General features: G+C 54.4%; 9 protein-coding genes across 9 annotated transcripts; 4 read left to right on the top strand and 5 right to left on the bottom strand.

The window, feature by feature from the left end:
* Positions 1-244: 244 nt before the first annotated feature.
* Positions 245-1,396, bottom strand: N7474_001451 (TBCB family protein; the record flags this gene model as incomplete). The annotated part of the gene is made up of 3 exons (XM_057192866.1): positions 245-565; positions 663-869; positions 1,025-1,396. 3 exons carry the CDS (start codon positions 1,394-1,396, stop codon positions 245-247), a joined length of 900 nt encoding a protein of 299 aa, XP_057057819.1.
* A 603-nt stretch (positions 1,397-1,999) lies between these two features.
* N7474_001450 (tRNA (carboxymethyluridine(34)-5-O)-methyltransferase) lies at positions 2,000-2,889 on the top strand (the record flags this gene model as incomplete). Its single annotated transcript, XM_057192865.1, has 3 exons — positions 2,000-2,092; positions 2,149-2,273; positions 2,403-2,889. 3 exons carry the CDS (start codon positions 2,000-2,002, stop codon positions 2,887-2,889), a joined length of 705 nt encoding a protein of 234 aa, XP_057057818.1.
* A 319-nt stretch (positions 2,890-3,208) lies between these two features.
* On the bottom strand, positions 3,209-4,161 carry N7474_001449 (MYB DNA-binding domain protein; the record flags this gene model as incomplete). The annotated part of the gene is made up of 2 exons (XM_057192864.1): positions 3,209-3,626; positions 3,701-4,161. 2 exons carry the CDS (start codon positions 4,159-4,161, stop codon positions 3,209-3,211), a joined length of 879 nt encoding a protein of 292 aa, XP_057057817.1.
* A 4,377-nt stretch (positions 4,162-8,538) lies between these two features.
* On the top strand, positions 8,539-9,681 carry N7474_001448 (ubiquitin carboxyl-terminal hydrolase; the record flags this gene model as incomplete). The annotated part of the gene is made up of 1 exon (XM_057192863.1): positions 8,539-9,681. The coding sequence occupies one exon, from the start codon at positions 8,539-8,541 to the stop codon at positions 9,679-9,681; it is 1,143 nt and encodes a 380-aa protein (XP_057057816.1).
* Positions 9,682-9,748: 67 nt separating this feature from the next.
* Positions 9,749-10,363, top strand: N7474_001447 (uncharacterized protein; the record flags this gene model as incomplete). The annotated part of the gene is made up of 1 exon (XM_057192862.1): positions 9,749-10,363. One exon carries the CDS (start codon positions 9,749-9,751, stop codon positions 10,361-10,363), a length of 615 nt encoding a protein of 204 aa, XP_057057815.1.
* Positions 10,364-10,540: 177 nt separating this feature from the next.
* rpn8 (proteasome regulatory particle lid subunit RPN8) lies at positions 10,541-11,747 on the bottom strand (the record flags this gene model as incomplete). The annotated part of the gene is made up of 3 exons (XM_057192861.1): positions 10,541-11,149; positions 11,214-11,485; positions 11,564-11,747. The coding sequence occupies 3 exons, from the start codon at positions 11,745-11,747 to the stop codon at positions 10,541-10,543; spliced, it is 1,065 nt and encodes a 354-aa protein (XP_057057814.1).
* Positions 11,748-12,237: 490 nt separating this feature from the next.
* Positions 12,238-13,178, top strand: adk1 (adenylate kinase ADK1; the record flags this gene model as incomplete). Its single annotated transcript, XM_057192860.1, has 4 exons — positions 12,238-12,397; positions 12,448-12,500; positions 12,560-12,714; positions 12,770-13,178. The coding sequence occupies 4 exons, from the start codon at positions 12,238-12,240 to the stop codon at positions 13,176-13,178; spliced, it is 777 nt and encodes a 258-aa protein (XP_057057813.1).
* A 312-nt stretch (positions 13,179-13,490) lies between these two features.
* On the bottom strand, positions 13,491-14,817 carry N7474_001444 (Gfo/Idh/MocA family protein; the record flags this gene model as incomplete). The annotated part of the gene is made up of 2 exons (XM_057192859.1): positions 13,491-14,650; positions 14,784-14,817. The coding sequence occupies 2 exons, from the start codon at positions 14,815-14,817 to the stop codon at positions 13,491-13,493; spliced, it is 1,194 nt and encodes a 397-aa protein (XP_057057812.1).
* A 233-nt stretch (positions 14,818-15,050) lies between these two features.
* On the bottom strand, positions 15,051-17,184 carry N7474_001443 (putative mRNA cleavage factor complex component Pcf11; the record flags this gene model as incomplete). The annotated part of the gene is made up of 6 exons (XM_057192858.1): positions 15,051-15,098; positions 15,149-15,508; positions 15,556-15,751; positions 15,810-16,492; positions 16,544-16,966; positions 17,020-17,184. The coding sequence occupies 6 exons, from the start codon at positions 17,182-17,184 to the stop codon at positions 15,051-15,053; spliced, it is 1,875 nt and encodes a 624-aa protein (XP_057057811.1).
* Between the last annotated feature and the right edge of the window lie 336 nt (positions 17,185-17,520).

Here is a 17,520-nt window from a genome sequence, read left to right as displayed (position 1 = left end):
AGTGTCTTTTTCTATACTTGTCGGCCGTGCGATCTGATACCTACGAAATTGCGCTTCTGGAGTCCTGGTGTGGGGTTGATTGGTTGTCTGTTCTCAGCGATTCTTAGCGATGAATATCGGGATATCGGTGTTAGTTACTTGTTTATTCGTTTGCTGGCTGGATCTATATGTGATTAATTGGTGATGGAGGAAAGAGCGTCATTCATAACAATGCAAATTGTTTAGCCTCCATCCGAGTTGTCCATCATATCTCTTCCATCAATTCATCTAGATCATCATCCAACCCCAACGGAGGGAAATCCCCTACCTCGACCTTCTCCGGCTTCACAAAAACACCCCTTTTCTCGCCGCAGCCAAAGTAGCGCTGGCCGCCCACGCTGCCATCGTTTTTCCCAGTCGGTTCGTCCAGCTCAATGCCCACCCAGATCGGCCGTAGCTCTGCAGGTACCTCCGTAGGTTCCATCTCACGAGGCAGCCCAGAGATAGGAATCGTTGGCACCCGTCCCACAAAGCGGACGGTACCCCGACGGATATGCGGTGGCGTAGAGGGCAGGATGATGACCCGCTTATCGACAGTAATGCCTGCAATTGAGTGAGATGATGTTGGTAAACAGGTGATATGCGTCACCGGTTCAAGGGTTGTTTATACCTCTATTAGAGACCTCCGCCTGGTCTTTCTCAACTTGGTTTCGCAGGGTCTCCTCGGGGGAGGCGGTGCTGGGGTCGAAGCGGCCAAGTTTCTGGTTCTTCTTCCATGCAAGCACTGAGTTTGGGAGAGACTCGTACGTCTCTGTGGGCAGGACATATTTGTCAACAGATGACAAGTCCGAGAAGTTGGGGCGCATTGCCTGAGGGCGGGTGTCGTGAACCTGAGCGTATTTGATTAGCACATGTCTGGGATGATTGACTGTGTGAAGAAAGCATCTGTTGCCTCCTCCTCCTCCTCCTCCTCCTCTCTGCTGTAGGCTATAGTGTGGGGTGGTGATGGTCTCATAGATGTAGCACCACCACCAGAAAGCCCCACAGACCAAGTGCCTAACCACATGGAAGTAGAATCACCCACCTCAATCTCCGACCCCTTCACCAGCCCCCACTCGCTGACAATCCGATCGTCTCCTTCAGCCCACTGGTCCGGCCGACCAGGCACTTTGATGCGCAGGCGCTGGCTTCCCGGCGGCACACCAGTCATGGTCTCCAGCTTGCCCTTGAGCTGGAAGAGAGTCCAGCTGGGCGTGATGCGACGCTCGTTGACGAAGCCGCGATCTCCCTCTCCGCCTCGACCAGAAGCCGGAGCGGAGACAAGGACAGAGATATCCGCCGGAGTTGGTTGGAACGCCATCTGGAAAGCAGTATTAGCATCAATATTGTTGTGTGGGTTGAAATAGGCATAAGGCATATGGTTGTTGAATTAGGGCTTGTGGGAGGTGTCTCAATGGGTCAGGAAGGCATTAGAATATTGCAGCCCGTAATGTACTAGTAATCAAGACTGTGCGCCGTGGCCGTTGGGTTTCAAGTATGGAAAGATGAAGAAATATCAAGCTTGCCCGTTCCCCTGAGCAACATCCAAGGCCACCACAACCGTAGGAGCTTCCACAGCAAACGTCCAGAATCGGCCGTCGCAGAATATACAAAATGTGACTTTGGAGCAAAACAAAAGCTTACGTACCTTGAAATTCACTTGTTTGGCTGTTCGTGTCTGCCCGGAATAACCTTGGACGAATCTGCCCCGTTTGGATATCGGGACGCTGAGTCAGCACCGGCGAGATGGGTGTGAGGCGCGGGAAGGGTGGGAGAGGAAGGGACAGGGCAATCGGACGAAGAATAACTCTTAGCTAGTTAATTAGCCGAGTCGTTGCCAGTGGTGGTTATTCCAGGAAGTCGATGTAATAATACCCATCTCATTCAGTCTATAGTCCATGGTCACGTGTCATCCCTCTCTCATCTCCCTCTCGCTTATCGCTTCAATTCTCGACTTGAAACTTCACCGGATGAAATTAACATGGCCGCCCCAGACGCAGATGCCTACGAGCAACAGAATGTGCACGAGGTGTACCAGCAGATTGCTGATCACTTCTCCTCCACCCGGTATAAGGTCCGTAAACCCGGCCTGCTCCAGCACCCGGCTTGTCACTCACCACTACTATCCAGCCATGGCCCATTGTGGAACAATTCCTCCGAAATCTGACTCCGGGCGCCGTGGGTCTTGATGTCGGATGTGGCAATGGCAAGTACTTGTCTGTCAATCGAGATGTCTTCATTGTTGCTTCCGATAGGTAAGATCTAGAACGGTTGAAGTGATTTCCATGTACAAAGTTGTTGTTTTTAGTGATTTCTTAGTTACACTGTGTTCTTTCCCTCTTCTGCATGTCCATGTCCAGGCTCAATCTGACCCAATTCGACAGATCTGAGAATCTGGCGCGGATCGCGGTGAAGCACCAGCCGCATTCGACCATTGTGGCCGATATTCACCATCTCCCGCACCAGAATGCCTTCTTTGACTTTGCCATCTCCATTGCCGTGGTGCATCACCTGTCGACTCCGGTACGCAGAGTCCAGGCCATCGCGGAGATTCTGCGGACCCTGAAGTCGGGCTCAGAGACGCAGGCCGGCGGCAAGCTCCTGATCTACGCGTGGGCTCTCGAGCAGAAAACCAGTCGCCGTGGTTGGGATAAGGGCGACCCGCAGGACATCATGGTCCCTTGGGTAAGGAAGGGTGGATCAACCAAGGAAGGCACGTCTGAGGAGCCCCAGACATTCCATCGCTACTACCACCTATATGAGGAGGGGGAGCTGGAACGGGACATCGACCAAGCGGGTGGCCGCGTATTGGAATCGGGTTATGAAAAGGACAACTGGTGGGTTATTGCCACACCCAAAGATCGGCCGTGACAGATGAAAGAAAAAGGAAAACCGCGTGGGAGTGTGCTCCGAGAACCAGCCTCAAAGTCATCATTTATCGAAATGAGAGTCGCAAAAGGTGAAATGAAATCCGACACCAGATCCTCCACGTGTTTCACGCCGAAGATGCTCTCAAAAGAAAAGGCGAACAGAAGAGCTCGCAACAAAAAAAAGAACACCAAAGGGGAGAAATCATCTATACGATTTGCTCCGTCCAAACCACGAGATACCTCCAACCGGCGCTATGCAATTCGTAACAAAAAGGAAATTCAGGAAGCCGTTCAGGCGTGGTCGTCGTCGTCTACTCATCTTAGGGCAAGGTACGAGGCGGGATGCCCATACCCATATGAGGGCCCATGGGAGGTGGGATGCTGGCCATCTCAGGTGCTCTACCAACTCCATAAAACTCACGTGGCGGCGGCGGGGCCGGTGCGAATGCGGGAACCCCCGCCGTTAATTCTTCCAGAGATGGAAGCTGTGGGGGAAGACCAGGGTGGTGACCGGGAATCGCACGGGAGGTCGACCCTTTCCGTGGCCGCGCTAGTGAGGTGCTGGCCCGGCGGGTTCTCGTGGTAGGGGGGTCGATTGCTGTACTGGACAGGGAGAATGGGACGACGCCAGCACGACGAGCCATCTCTTGTTCGCCCAACTGCCAGTGCATGGCTTCGGCTGCTCGCCAGGGGATAGCCATTTCCTCTGCAACCTTGGACCACATCTCCGCTTTGAATCTGTCACAAAATATCGAATATTAGCCGGCTGCAATCTACTTCCTCACGAATCTGTTCTTCCATGTTGAACCTACCTCTCATATAACCGCGCCAATTTGTTCTTCTTGTCCTCGTCCCACTCACTGCGGCGCTCCAGGTAGTTTTGATAGTGCAGCCGGCAGCTGATCGCACTCCGGCCCGGTAATCGTCTGCTGATATCCTCCCACTTCATCCCACTGCCACGCAGCTCAATAATCAACGCATCTTCTTCCGGTGACCACTTGGACTGCTTCTTGGCCGGGGATTCGGACGTGTGCGCCGGTTGTAGACGCTTTCCCGGATTGCTTTTGATCAACGGCGGCGGCGCTGCCACGAGGCCAGGCCCCGGTGGCAAAATGGGCGCCGACGAGCCCGGATACGGTGCCGGGATGGAAACGGGTGGATAAGCGGCGGAGCTGTTCACCTGGGTGGCCTCTTCCTCATCTTGGGGCTTGAGTAGTAGTGAGATATCCACTTTGGCGGGAGGCAAGATGGGCCGATTTTGTAACGCAATCATATGCGCGAGTGGGAACCAGCAGGACTTTTTGAGAGAGAGAAAGAAGGGAAGATAGTAGTAGATTGAAAGGGAGGCGCCTAAGCCCGTGGCGTCCTCAGGTGGAAGGGAGAGAAGAGTGAGAGGGGAGTGGGTTCTCGTGATCTCGAATGACGACAGGCAGTCAAACGGGGCCAGAAGGCAACCAGGCCAGATAAGCTGCCAGTAGTGGACTCTAGCAAGGGAGGTGAAGAGAAAGAAGACCCAAAGGGATAGTCGAGCGTCTCTTCGTGCAACAGACAATGGTGAGGTCAGGGCCCTACGTGTACGGGACGGGTACCGTGGAATCTGACGAAGTGGCCGTATGAGGTGGTGGAAAGTATATGATGGGTGATAGGAGGTGTGTAGTAGAGGGAAAAAAGAAGAAGAAAAGAGAAAGATGAGGGAGAGAGAAAAAGAAGTCGAGTGTCCCGACAGAGAATGAAGAGAGAGTCCAGAACCAGATGAAACCGAGCGATCATCAGTGACAGCTGGATCTCGAGATCGTGGGTTTACCGGTAATATGCTACATATCCACCTCATTTAATTAAGAGCTCAGGGCCCTTGCAATCTTGTCTGTTTCGTTCTTCCGAACAGACCGTTCGAGGCCGGTGGGGCATCCATCTATACTGGGGTGTCTAGATGATAATATAGTACAAGCACCCAGACTACTGTAGTTGTTCATATCGTGGCTATTCTGGTAGACTCTCTATAGGACATGCACATTATTCCTTCGACGCAGACCCGCCCGCGCCATCCTGAAATCACGGAGGATGCGCAACACAGCTTAAAAGCACAGGCCAGCTCGCCAACGGCCGTCTTAGCCTAGGCGCTAGGACGGGGCCCCTAATGCCCTACCGTTGCGACTAACCGTTTAATCCATATTAAAAAAAAATCCCGTTTTGAGTCGTCGCTCCGAACGGTTGGCAGCATCCACCCAACCGGGGATTTTTCTGGTCAGCAAGGGCGCACCGTCCCCTGTTCTTCTGCCCCATTCCGGGCGAACTGCTGCAAAACAGCAAAGGATTCCTGGTTTGCTGCAGTGGATCAGACCCCCCGGTGGATTATTGGCGTCTTTGACCCTCGTCGTGGGCACGACGACCTCATTGTGAAAGCAGCCACATTTAAGCTCCCCCAGCTCTGCAGGATGATTGCTGTCACACGAGGCAGTCAACCGATCTCCAGTTTGCCCTTGCGACGAGGTTGATCCGGGCCTAGAATTGCGTTCGTGGGAGTGGAGGCCGTCTCAGAACCCGCCTAGCGCGCCCCCCCTTGGCCCTGAATTTGTTTCCCAGGGAACCGTGGTTTTTCCCACATGGCTGACACGAGAATGACGGCTTGAACGACGGGTCAGGTTCTTCGGTGGGTCGTTGCCACAATGGAATTATGATTCTGTAGGTTCTACACGCGTATCTACTTCTATACATTCCTAGGAGGTATATAGGAGCTGTGATTTAGGCAAGAGGGACTCCAGCTCAGTGACGATCGGTTCGGTTGCCTGAAACACCCGTTCAGCCCTCGACCGGGGGATCAGCAAGAAGGCGAACCCGTCCTCTCTGTATTTTATCTCTCTCCCTCCGGTTTCCTCCCCGCTGGCTGCCTCTTTCTTCAGTTTTTTTTTTTTATTTGCTAGCACCAGGGTCCGGTCCCCGAAACACATAAGAGCCCGTCAACCCCAGGATGTGCAGCGCCAGCAAATCACCGCCGTGTAGGGCGGGTCCCATCTCGGAGACCGCGTCCGGACGACTTGAATATGCCGTTCGGCATCTACGGCTTCGTCCGAGCAGTCGTGGGAACGGGTTGTAAAATACAGAGTATCAACAAATAAGAGAAAGCAGGAGGGGGAGGGGGCCGATCGGAATCGAGGCGAGGGTGACCAACTAGGTATGCGCGAGGGCCGCAGCCACGACGATCGGCCTAGTGCCCTAACGGTCGAGCCCGTCATTGGCGGTCGCTCCTGCGACGGAGAGTGAGGATACAGGGATTGACCCTGTGTACACGGCCACACAGCAACGGCCAACCATGAAGAACCAAACGGCGCGGGTGGGGGTGCACACCGTTGGATCATCCCGACTAATGACCCAAGTGGGCATGGTGGCGCGGAGGATTTGTGTCTTCTATTTATTGCCTGGTGAGGATCGCCCGAATTGTCCGACACATCCACCAAAAAAACTGGGTCTGCTCATTTCCTCGCGTTTCATGGCGACGCTGGGTTTAATTTATTTGGATCGCCGTCATTATTATTATTCTTTACCGAGGATCGTTGCCCGTCATGATTCCTTGCTTGATTCCTTGCTCTGTTCCTCCGCAGAACACACAGACACACCATTGTCCTGCTTGAGACCGCTAGACTAGACCGGCTGAAAAAGTGGCTCTCGATGGAGCCTTTGTTGTTGATCCGTGTCTTGATTTGCTCACGGCCCTGCGATGCGGTGGGTCAACGGTAGAGACGAGGAACACCGCTGTCACTCTAGATTTTAAAGTCAGTGCGTCTTGCTCCTTCCAGTCCTGTTTGGTGAACCGAGAAGGAGGAATGTTCTTGTCAGGGATAAATGTGACATCGTAGCGAGAATGCGCGAAGGATGAACCCTTGTTCGACCTGTCCGCCTTGGTCTATAGCAAGGGCCACTAAACCCCCGAATTGAATAATGTCAACACCGCTCCGATCACCATCGAGCGGTGTGAAAAGAAAAAGCCCATGGTAGGCAAACATGCTGGTCCAGATCCCAGCAACGCGATGAATCGTCAGCTCCACAAACGAGCAACCTGAAACCGCCTCGACCACCCCACAGGGCAGAGGCGTCCCTCGTCTAGACCCAAGCGCGGTCAACGACCCTTCTGGACTCACTCAGTACCGAGGGTCGAGGGGTGCGGACAAGGAACCGGTTCACGGAAGGAATTCTAGGGCTCATTTAGATGATGCCGCGCGGGACGCATTTCTTCAGTGGTCCTGGTGGACCCGGCCTGATGGACAACTGAGTTGATGCCTCACACACGGGCTAAGACTCCTTCCTGAATAGTCTTGCTTAAATCCGCGCGGTCTGGACTCGCTGCTTCGCTTGTGGGCCGTTGCGGAGTCGGTTCTTCGGTGGCTAGGCGCGGGATGCGATCCAGTCTGAGAGCTCTCTGGAGTCTGGCAGGCTCTCCTGATCAGGCCTCTCTTTGTGCCAGACATGTGTACCCGACAGTTGACACAGAGAGAGAGGAGGACGAACTATGTTAGCATCACAGCGTTTGTATTTGTTTCGGGAATTTATTTTGATACTGTAGAAGGCAATCTGAATCTCGGTTCGATGCGCTCCAGGAATAATTTTGAAAGCAGAGAACAATGCCGCAGACATGATTTGAATCCTTATTATTTTGTTTTGTATCCGGAATACGCATGGGCCTGAAAACCGAGGGTTTTGAGAGCGGAACAAAGCGTGCCCTTTGTCTAGTCTTTGACGGTGAACATATGGATTGACTACTCGTGAAAGAAAACACGCATACCTCAAGGACCAAGGACAAGGGATAAACATTTCTAAATCTGTCGATGTATATTCTACAGCCTTTTTATCGCAACTGACTGTTCATTCACCTCATTCGTCTTCAAACAGCGTCTATCCGTCTGATCTAAACTTCTATGGCTCCTATAATGAACACAAACATGTCAAAAGGACCAGATGGGCTTCTCAGTGAAATGGCTACAATCGTCTTTCCAGAGGGTCTTACTTTCACGGCAGATAAATTCAACGGCACTCCCTTCAACAGACTCGGTTCAGAGACAGCATCTTCCTCTCAAAGCCTCGCACTGCCCTCTCCATGGTATTTTCACTACCAGAAAGTCGTCAGATGTCGCCTGAAACCAACTTCTCAGGAGGCTCTCTAGGTCCGGATAGCCCTGCTTTTCAGCCTCTAGACAAGCCCGATGCGTCAACCAACACCGAGGAAACTAACAACCCCGGAACAGGCCCGTGGAGGGTAAGTCATTCCTCCCATATATCTTTTGAGCTATTCTAACCACTGTCTATAGACCTCCTTTGAGCCCGATTGGGAGGATTCCAATGCGACCCAAACCGAAATCGGATTCGCCAACTCAGGAGAAACGTGTTACCGGAATGTTCTTTTTCAAACGCTTCTCCATGCGCCGATTGTCATGAACTGGCTCTCCTGGTACCACCTGCACCATGTACCTGAGGGCCGAGCCTGTCAACAGGGGTTGAATGGTTCAGAATGCCGGCTTTGTTTGTTCTATCGTCTCTGTGCATGCTATTGGGATGAAACCTTCGGAGCATGGCACCTCGCTTTTAACAATCTGTGGGATGCTGTCTTCGACTGTTGGGGGCTAGTTGATAAGGGTGGCCAGCAAGATCCCTTGGAGCTATGGAACACCTTCTACACACAGCTGGAGCAGGACACGTTGAGTTTGTTGTGAGTTTCCATCTTCGCTCTGCTGGTGAGATATTGACTGATACATTCAGCCGCTCGGACCTGGAGGACATCTTCAAGACCACCAAAGTGGAGGTGTATGAATGCGCGTGTCTTCCGAACAAGATCGTAGAAGATGAATCGCTGTTTTGGTTAGTTCCACTGACATGGCAACGGAACCCCCTTGAGATGGATCAATTAATGAAGAACTATTTTGAGGACAAGACTATCGAGGGTGCGACTTGCGAACACTGCCAGCAAAAGAAAACGGCCAGAACGCGAATCAACCACCCACCCGAGCTTCTCTTCATTCAGCTCCAGAGAAGAATTTACGATCACCACATACAGCAGCCCGTCAAAATCACAACCGGTGTAGCTCTTCAAGAAACCTTGAGCCTCGATCGCAATTGGTTTTACTCGCCAGGACCATCGGAAGAAAGAGTCGCTGTTGAGTACGAGTTGTGCTCGACCATCTTCCACCTAGGGTCCAGCGCCAACGAAGGCCATTACATGGCTGCCGTGAAGAACCATGGCCGGGGCTGGACACTTACCAATGATCACCAGGTAAGGAAAGGGTTTGGCTTTGATCAGGTTCTCGAGCAGAGCAAACATGGGGAAGTTTTCATCCTCGCGTATCGTCGAAAGCCCATGAAGCCGGATTATTACATGGAAATTGACGACATGCAACTAAATAAGAACAAAGGGGAGGAAGAGTTCCAGTCCAAACGCAGCAGTAGGAGTGAATCCCCCACGAGGACGTCACCGGAGGAGCCGATATGGTATCAGGAAACCAAAGATGGGGATAGGATGAGGGTTGAGCGGGAGTCGCTGGGCAGTGAACGAGACACAATTTCCATTGGTCACTTTGACCAGAACAATGAAGCCTGGATGAAGGAGTACAAGGCGACGGGGAGGCTCCACCGCTCCAAAGCCACGGTCCCTCGGGTCACCAGGTCGACCAGTGTGACGAAAGTGATCAAGACCAAAGTGGCCGAAGAGAAGGGGCAGGGAGGAAGAGGAGGAAGAGGAGGAAGAGGAGGGAGGGGAGGCAGAGGACGGAGAAGAGGAAGGGGAGGAAGGGAGAAAGTAAGTGAGTGAGTGGGTGGTATAGTTATGTATTTATTTCTGTTTGTTCAATGTTTCAAATGTCACTCCCACACTTACCATGTTCATCGATCAACTCATCACCGAATTAACCCATCACACCAGGGGAGGCGAGGGGCAATCCCAGCTGGATACGCTCAAGCCATTGATGTTGACTCTGCACTGTCTTTTCCCCAATGACTTACTCCTGGCACTCGACCTCCTGGACCGCAGACTCGTGCGGCATTTGGTGCCCACCATCGAGGAGGATGTCTCTCCCACATCAGACCAAGATATATTCCTCGTCATGTCGGCATCAACAGTCCCTCCCCCAGGGGTTTCTCTCTCATCATCCACCTTCACCCAACATCAAAAGGGCTACGAAGTGCGCCTGGGCGCCTGGAACTGCACGTGTCCGACATTTGCGCTCTCTGCATTTCGAGAAGTCAGACCGACGGCAGATGCTGAACCCGTGACTCCCGAGATGGTGCAAGACCAAACCTCGAAGAATCTCGCGTATCCATTTGGGGGCACTCTGACGCGCCCAGTGGCGGAAGGCGCATTCCCGATCTGCAAGCATATCTTGGCCTGTGTGTTATTTGCTCGCTGTCCGGGGCTCTTTGCACCTGACGAGGATGGCCGATGTGCCGTCTCGAGGGACGAATTGGCTGGATGGTGTGCTGGCTGGGGTGGGTGAGATTGCGGCGGACTACGAGTTCAAACAAGCTCCAAGGAGGTGATCGACCAGAATACGCGGGGAGAAACGACATGTCTAGTCGGTCATCCTGAATTGTCCTACTATACATTCATTGCGAGACAGAAAGAAATGGCTCGAAGCGGTGGATTACATTGATCGGATGTCGACCTAAACCGTCTAGCTCTTCTTGTTCTTCTCGGATGAGCTATCTTGCTCCTCCTTCTGCTCGCCATCGGCCGGCCCATTGGCCTTCTTGCCCTCCTTGTCCCCCTTGGTCGCCGCATTGAGCTCCTGCTCCCGCTTCGAATCGCTCTCCTCCTGTTGCTGTCGGTTCTGGATCTTGTTCTCGATCAAGTCATGGAAGGCCGTGATGGCCCGGATCAGACTGCTGATGTAGATGGCCATCAGCTGATCGTTGGTCTTGACGCTCATAGCCCGCGCGAGCTCGCTGTTCTCGATCTGCGGTTCCTGGCCGCTGATCCGTGGGGTCATGGGCGGCGTGGACAGGTTGGGGAGGAGGTTGAAGACATCCTGGAGGTTACCCAGAATGGCATGGTTGACGGGGAGTTCGTGATCGAGGACTTTCTGGAGGTATTGGCCGATATCGCGGAGCCGCAGGTGCAGCCCTTGCAACGACTGCAGCTGCGATGTGATTCGGGTGGAGAGCGTGCCCACGGCGACGTCTCTGATGTCTCGGAGCAGGTGCTCCACGCCAATCTCCTCGGCTTCTTCGGCCTCGATTATGGACGGGGTGTGCACGAAGGTCCTTGAGGTTGTTGTGCCATCCTACACAGACCAATCCAGTTAGCCAATGTACCTAGATTGACCCATCAGCTGCCATCACACTCACATCCTTGATCTCGTCCACGGCAAAGTAAGCATCCGTAGGCACGCCAACCTCCTTTGGTTGCACGTCAACAATGACTAGCAGAGGGTTTGGGGTGTATTTCTTGAAGAGCTCGTTGATCTCGAGATCCGAAGCCCGCAGCTTGGGGCCGGAGTGGTACCACCCGACCAGCTTCTCACGGGCATTGATCTTCTTGAACATGTCCCTCATCGACTCAACAAAGTTGTGGTCTAAGAACCACACCGATGGGTCCTTCTCATCCTCCTCGAACGGCACTAACGGTGTTCCACGAAGCTCGGGTCAGCTCCTAGCTATCCAGCGTGAATCAATGCAGAGAGGGACGCCTGACATACCAGCAAAGCTGTTTGATACCCGGACATTCTGGCCCGTGTTCTCGCCCAGCAGCACGCCGACCACGCGTTTCCGAGTGCCCTTGGCGGTCCGGCCGTAGTGGTCGGCGACGGAGAGCAGGACTAACGGGGCGACCGTGACGGTGCGCTGGACGAGGGAGAGAGTGTCTGCCGTGGTGGCAGGCATGGCGAGTAGAGGAACAATCACGAGATGGGGTGGAGGGAGATAAGACCGACGGAGCGACAGACGAGCGTGACGGGAGAGAGCGACGGGATGTGTTTAGGAACACCAGGCCATGATGCTGAGCTGCCACAGTGGCGGCTGGTTAGTCAGCGTGGCTGGTGTGGATGGAACTTTTCTGACGACGGAGGGGGACTACGAGTAGGACAGGAGACGATAATAAAATCCGAGTGAGTCTGGTGCTAGTCGAACAGGAAGAACCAATGCATTGATCATAATCATTCTTGTCCCGGTAGAATCGTCGGTAGATACACGGATATCTGTATGCCAACTATACCTCCCTCCGTCCGTGCTCCGAACCTCGGGCGCTAGCCCTTCCATTCCTGCGATTCTTCCCTTCTTCCCTGTTCAGCCTCTCTGGTGTTACGCTGCCTACTTCCCTTCCCCCTTCCTTCTTCTTTCCTTTCTCCCCCTCTCTCTTCTCCCCACACTCCCAATGGCTCCCATCACGGAAGACATCGTCTCCGGTCTGAAGGACACCATCGGCAAGCTGGAGGCCCGAGTGGTCGAATTGGAGGACCGTCTTGCCGGCGGCAAGCAGTCCAAGTCGCTGGCCGAGCAGATGCGCATCATTCTTATGGGCCCGCCCGGCGCAGGTAAAGCTGTCGTACTCGTTGGTGTTGGGGCCGAGCTAATGATCTTCCAGGCAAGGGCACGCAAGCGCCGAACCTCAAGGACAAGTTCTGCGCGTGCCACCTGGTGAGCAAGCATGGGACCCTTTGCTCCTCAGAAATCCCGCTGACGGTTTACCCAAATAGGCTACCGGAGACATGCTGCGGTCCCAGGTCGCAAAGAAGACCGACCTCGGCAAGGAAGCGAAGAAGATCATGGACCAGGGTGGCCTGGTCAGTGACGAGATCATGGTCAACATGATCAAGAGCGAGCTGGACAACAACCCCGAGTGCAAGAATGGGTTCGTATTCTTCTTCTGTGCTGGGGTAGGGGAATCCAAATTGACACGAGGGCAGGTTCATTCTCGACGGTTTCCCGCGGACGGTCGCGCAGGCCGAGCGCCTGGACGACATGCTGGATGTGCGGAAGCAGAAGCTCCAGCACGCAATTGAGCTGCAGATCGACGACGCTCTGCTGGTTGCGCGCATCACGGGCCGTCTGGTCCACCCTGCGTCCGGCCGGTCGTACCACAAGATCTTCAACCCGCCCAAGAACGACATGATGGACGACGTCACCGGCGAGCCGCTCATCCAGCGATCCGACGACAACGCCGAGACCTTGAAGAAGCGTCTGGCTACCTACCACGCCCAAACCACGCCCGTCGTGGAGTACTACAAGAAGACCGGTATCTGGCGCGGCATTGACGCCAGCCAGGAGCCTGGTCAGGTGTGGAAGAGCCTGCTGGGTGTGTTCCACAAGAACTAAATTCCGACACCCCTCAAAAGGAGAGGGATGGGGAGAGCTGCAGGTGCATCTGTGCCCCCGTCGGACTCCGTGGTGAATGCTTACCGTTTCTTTTGTTGGTCGTCTTCTCCTTGAGGGAAGCATTTCATCCGGCAGTCCGGGTCGGCGCTGTCCGCGTATAGAACGAGGTTGAATTCCCTCTCCACACGCCATGTATAGTATGTGTACTTCTTGAATGCACTGCCACCGGCATGGTGTACGAAACGCAATTGAGTCCGTGTCTGTAGATATATATAAATGTAAAAAGATTCATATATACATTCGTCCAAGATTTTACAGAGCCAGAGGGAACTCGGTCGACTCAATCTTCTGAGGATACATCAACCCACCCTGTCGACGGACCTCATCCATGACCTCCATTATCACAATGCTCTCCTCCCAGGGCAAGCCCTCACTCTCAAGCTTACCATCCCGCAAACAGCGAGCGACCTCATCCGCCTCCCAGTACATACCATGGCCTTTGCCAGGGAACTCGCACTCGACGGTACGGACCACGCCGTGGCCTTGCTTGGGAATAACCCGGTACGTCGAGGGACGGAAGGCGGGTCCAAAGACCTGGATCTCGCCCTTGACACCTTGGATTCGAATGGCAGGACCGGCGCTGCCCTTGTCATCTGGATCGGTAGCCACACGGATGTTGGTCATGGCGATGCCCTGCGAGTGCTGCGGCTGGGTGTTATTGCTGGGGGTGGTGGTCGGGAAGCTCAGCAGCATGGTCGTGCATTCATCCGCTCCGGTGAGGTGATAGGGCGTCATTTGTGCGGTGACGGTGGGAGCCTTTCGCTGGTCGCGCGGAAGAGTGTGATAGAGGGTTTGGAAGACCCAGGTGAGAGAATAGATGCCCACTGTGCAACCCGTTAGATCTATAACCCCAAGAAACACAAACCAGCAACAAAACCTACAGTCCAGTAGAGCACCACCCGCCAAATCAGGATTCACCATCCGATGCGCAGTCCCAAAATCCTTCTCGACATCATTCCCGAAGCTAGTATCCGCGACAACGCGAAGCACCTCCCCAATCTCCCCCGATTGAATAAGCTGGCGGACCTGGACACTGAGCGGGAAGTAGCGAGTCCACACGGCCTCCATGAGGAAGCAGTTGTTCTTCTTGGCGGTCTCACACAGGATCTTCGTCTGGGTGGCGTTGACGGTAAAAGCCTTCTCGCACAGGACGTTCTTTTTGGCCTGTAGGGCCAGCATTACGTTCTGATAGTGGTGCGAGTGCGGGGTGGCCACATAGATGACATCAACGTTCTTGTCGGCCACGAGGGATTCGTAGTCACCGTATACGGCGCAGCCTGCGGGGATGCCGGTATCTGCGACGAACTTGGCCGCGCGGTCCTGGGAGGAGGACGAGGCCACCGCGACGACTTGGTGCGAGACGTCGGAGGCATCGCGGGTTGTCGGGTCGATGAGTAGGTCTCGCACGAATGCTGGATTTAATTAATTCTGTTAAATCCTAGTGATCTCGAGGGGAAAAATACGTACTGTCGGCGATCCCACCGGTAGCTGTTGCGGGGGGTTAGGTTAGCTTGTAGTTCGAGGGAGGGAAGTGGTGGTTCGTACCCATGATACCCCAGCGGATAGTATGCGGTGTCATTTTGGTTGTGTTGATTGATATTATTACGTATAGTGCAGAGTCCACCAGAAAGGCTGAAGAAGAGAAACAGGAAGCAGACAGATGTACATATTTAATCACCTCCAGTGGAGAGTCCGGAGATACCCCGAGCGGGGCAAAGCAACATCGGAATGCGACTGTATTTGTCAAATGGAAAATATAAACACTTGGTAATGCGCGCTATGCTATGCTAGTAGTCACTATGATACATTTTTTCACGCCGGCTCCGTCTTGATGCGCACCTTGTGCCCAGGGGAATCGCCCTGTATAGGTCGTCAGCGGGGACTTTTTGGTATCATCAGAAGAAACTCACCTCGGCCTTCCGCTTTCCTAGCACCGAGTCGGGTGTGCCCGTCCGCGCCTGAGGTGTGTCACCGCGCGCGGGAGCAGGCCCATCCTTGGTTACTTCAGCGTAGCAGCTGGCATGGTAGACTCGAGGGCCAACCTTGATCGCATCCTGCCAGATCCAATCCTGGACGTCCTCGGACCAACTCGACTCAAATTTCTCCTGGCAGATGGGGCATGGCGTGTTGCGGAGTGTGGCGTCATTCGGGGCGCGGATCCAATGCTTGGGGGGCCCTTGTTTGGCGGTGTCTGTCGCAGCGTCTTCAGCAGGAGGCTCGGGGTCGGCGGCGCCTTGATCATCGCCAGCTTCCCGAGATTTGATCCAATCCTGTTCATGGTCAGACTGATACAAAAAGAGGAGAAATGTGTACGGACTCTTTCATCGACATACCAGCTGCGGGTCTGGGCCCGCCTGGCGGCTTCCGCCATGCGCTGGTTGGTCTTAAAATGCCAGTCAAGATGACGGGCTTTCTTGTCCTTGCCTTCTTGAGTGGTGAGGAACCGGCGCCCGCAGGTTCCACATCGGTTCGAACGGGCTTCATAGAGGGAAACTACCAGAGCAACCCTGGGTCTTTTTCCACGGACGATTGTTAAGCGAAACGAATGATTTTCGGGGATGTAGAACTCACATTTTCATAGATGCAGTAGTCATAGGAACTTCGGAAGTAATGTTTGAAGACTGAGGGTTTTGGGCCGGAGGGGTAGACCCCATCTGCCCGGGGATCATGAACGGCAAACCAGGACCTCCAGCACCTGAAAGGGGAAGAGATGGTGGAGCGGATGCAGGAGGCAAAAGACCACGCGCCCGAAGTGCCGCGATGAGAGGATTTTCGGGGCCAGCAGGTCCCGGCTGCGGTGTGCCGCTGGACGGAGGAATCTGGGGCATTTGAGAGAGAGCATTAGGAAGTTGTGGCGGCGGTGTAGGTTGCTGGCGCACGGCAGTGGCTTTGATGAGCCCTGCCAGAGTTCCGGGATTGAGGAGTTGCTGTAATGGCTGCGAGACAGACTGGGTGGGCGGAGTCGATACTGGGGGAGGCGCCGATGCTGTCGGTCCATTCGCAGGGGCATTCGGAAGAGTATTGGAGGTCCCCAGCGCAGATATTTGATCACGGACGAGGTTCAGCTGGTCCTGGGTCAGTTGCTGCCTCTGCAAGATGCCCTGGAGATCCAGCAGCGCCTTCAAGCGTTGCTGTGAAGCTGGGTTGAACGGGCTATTGGCGAAATCCGTCCGCGCCGAGGCGATCAAGACATCCAAGTCTCGGTTCAACGAGTCCAGGTTGGGATCGGGCCGATGGGCCGGTGGTGGTGGAGTCTGGCCCAGATTAGTGACTCTCGCAACCACCTGATATTGGATCACACTTACCGATGTTTTGAATCCATTATTATTCGTCGGCGGCGGCTGATTGGGTAGCGGATGGCGCATGTTGGGCTGTGGGTGGGTGGCCCAGTTGGTGGGCGTGACGCTCCCCCGGCCACGCAGGATCTCGGGCTGGCGGGCCTGCTGCGACTGCAATGCGGCGGTGCGGGCCTTGATCAGGGCGTTTTCGATGTTGCGGGTGATGTCTGGAGGAAAGACCGGGCGTGTGTCCAGCGAACCGGGTACGGGCTCCTTCCAGGTCTTGAGCATCTCGTCCAGTTTGCGGCGGGTCTGCGAGTCAACCAAGGTGTAGGCGTTCATGAAGGTCTGGTACATGTTGCGGCCCAGGAACAGCGTGTAGGGGGTGCCCACGTTCTTGACGATGGAGTCGACTACATACAGCGCTGGGAGTTTCTGGGGCGGCGGAGTCTACCCGGGGTTAGAATGGACTACAGGGTGGAAGGAGGGATGGGATCACCTACTGAGCGGATGTGATTCTCCAGCACGCGCGAGATGGCCATGGCATGCTCGGTATTCTCCTTGGCGATGACGGTGAGGTTGCTGATCTGGAATCGGTCATTGGTGGTCAAATCCTCCAGCGAGTTCTTGTAGTCCTCCGCGACCTCGTCCGACACCAGGCCAGACATGGTTTCTTCTAAAGTCCTCCACTTGGACCAGCACGGAGATGGAGAGAAAGTGGTACAATGCTTGCTAGCTAGAGAGAGAGACTCGAAAACAACAGACCCCAGACCAACCCAGCAGACCCCGCGACCTTCCGTGGAGACGACCTCTACTTAATTGTGCCAGTGCAGACCACACCGACGATCAAGATGGACAGAAGAGCAAAACGAGAAGGGGAGGAAGGGAGGGAAGCGGATGACGGGGAAGTGAAGAAAGAAAGCGAGAAGGAAAGGGATTGATGGATTACGTACGAGGGAGGATCAGGTGACTGCCATGACGCAGCGTAGTAGTGGCATCCGGTG

Source organism: Penicillium riverlandense (assembly GCF_028828495.1).
Source record: "Penicillium riverlandense strain IBT 135883 chromosome Unknown utg000001l_segment0_segment0, whole genome shotgun sequence".
Taxonomy (NCBI): Eukaryota; Fungi; Ascomycota; class Eurotiomycetes; order Eurotiales; family Aspergillaceae; genus Penicillium; species Penicillium riverlandense.
Note: the sequence above shows the minus strand (reverse complement) of the source record. Positions and strands in the feature narration are given on the sequence as shown.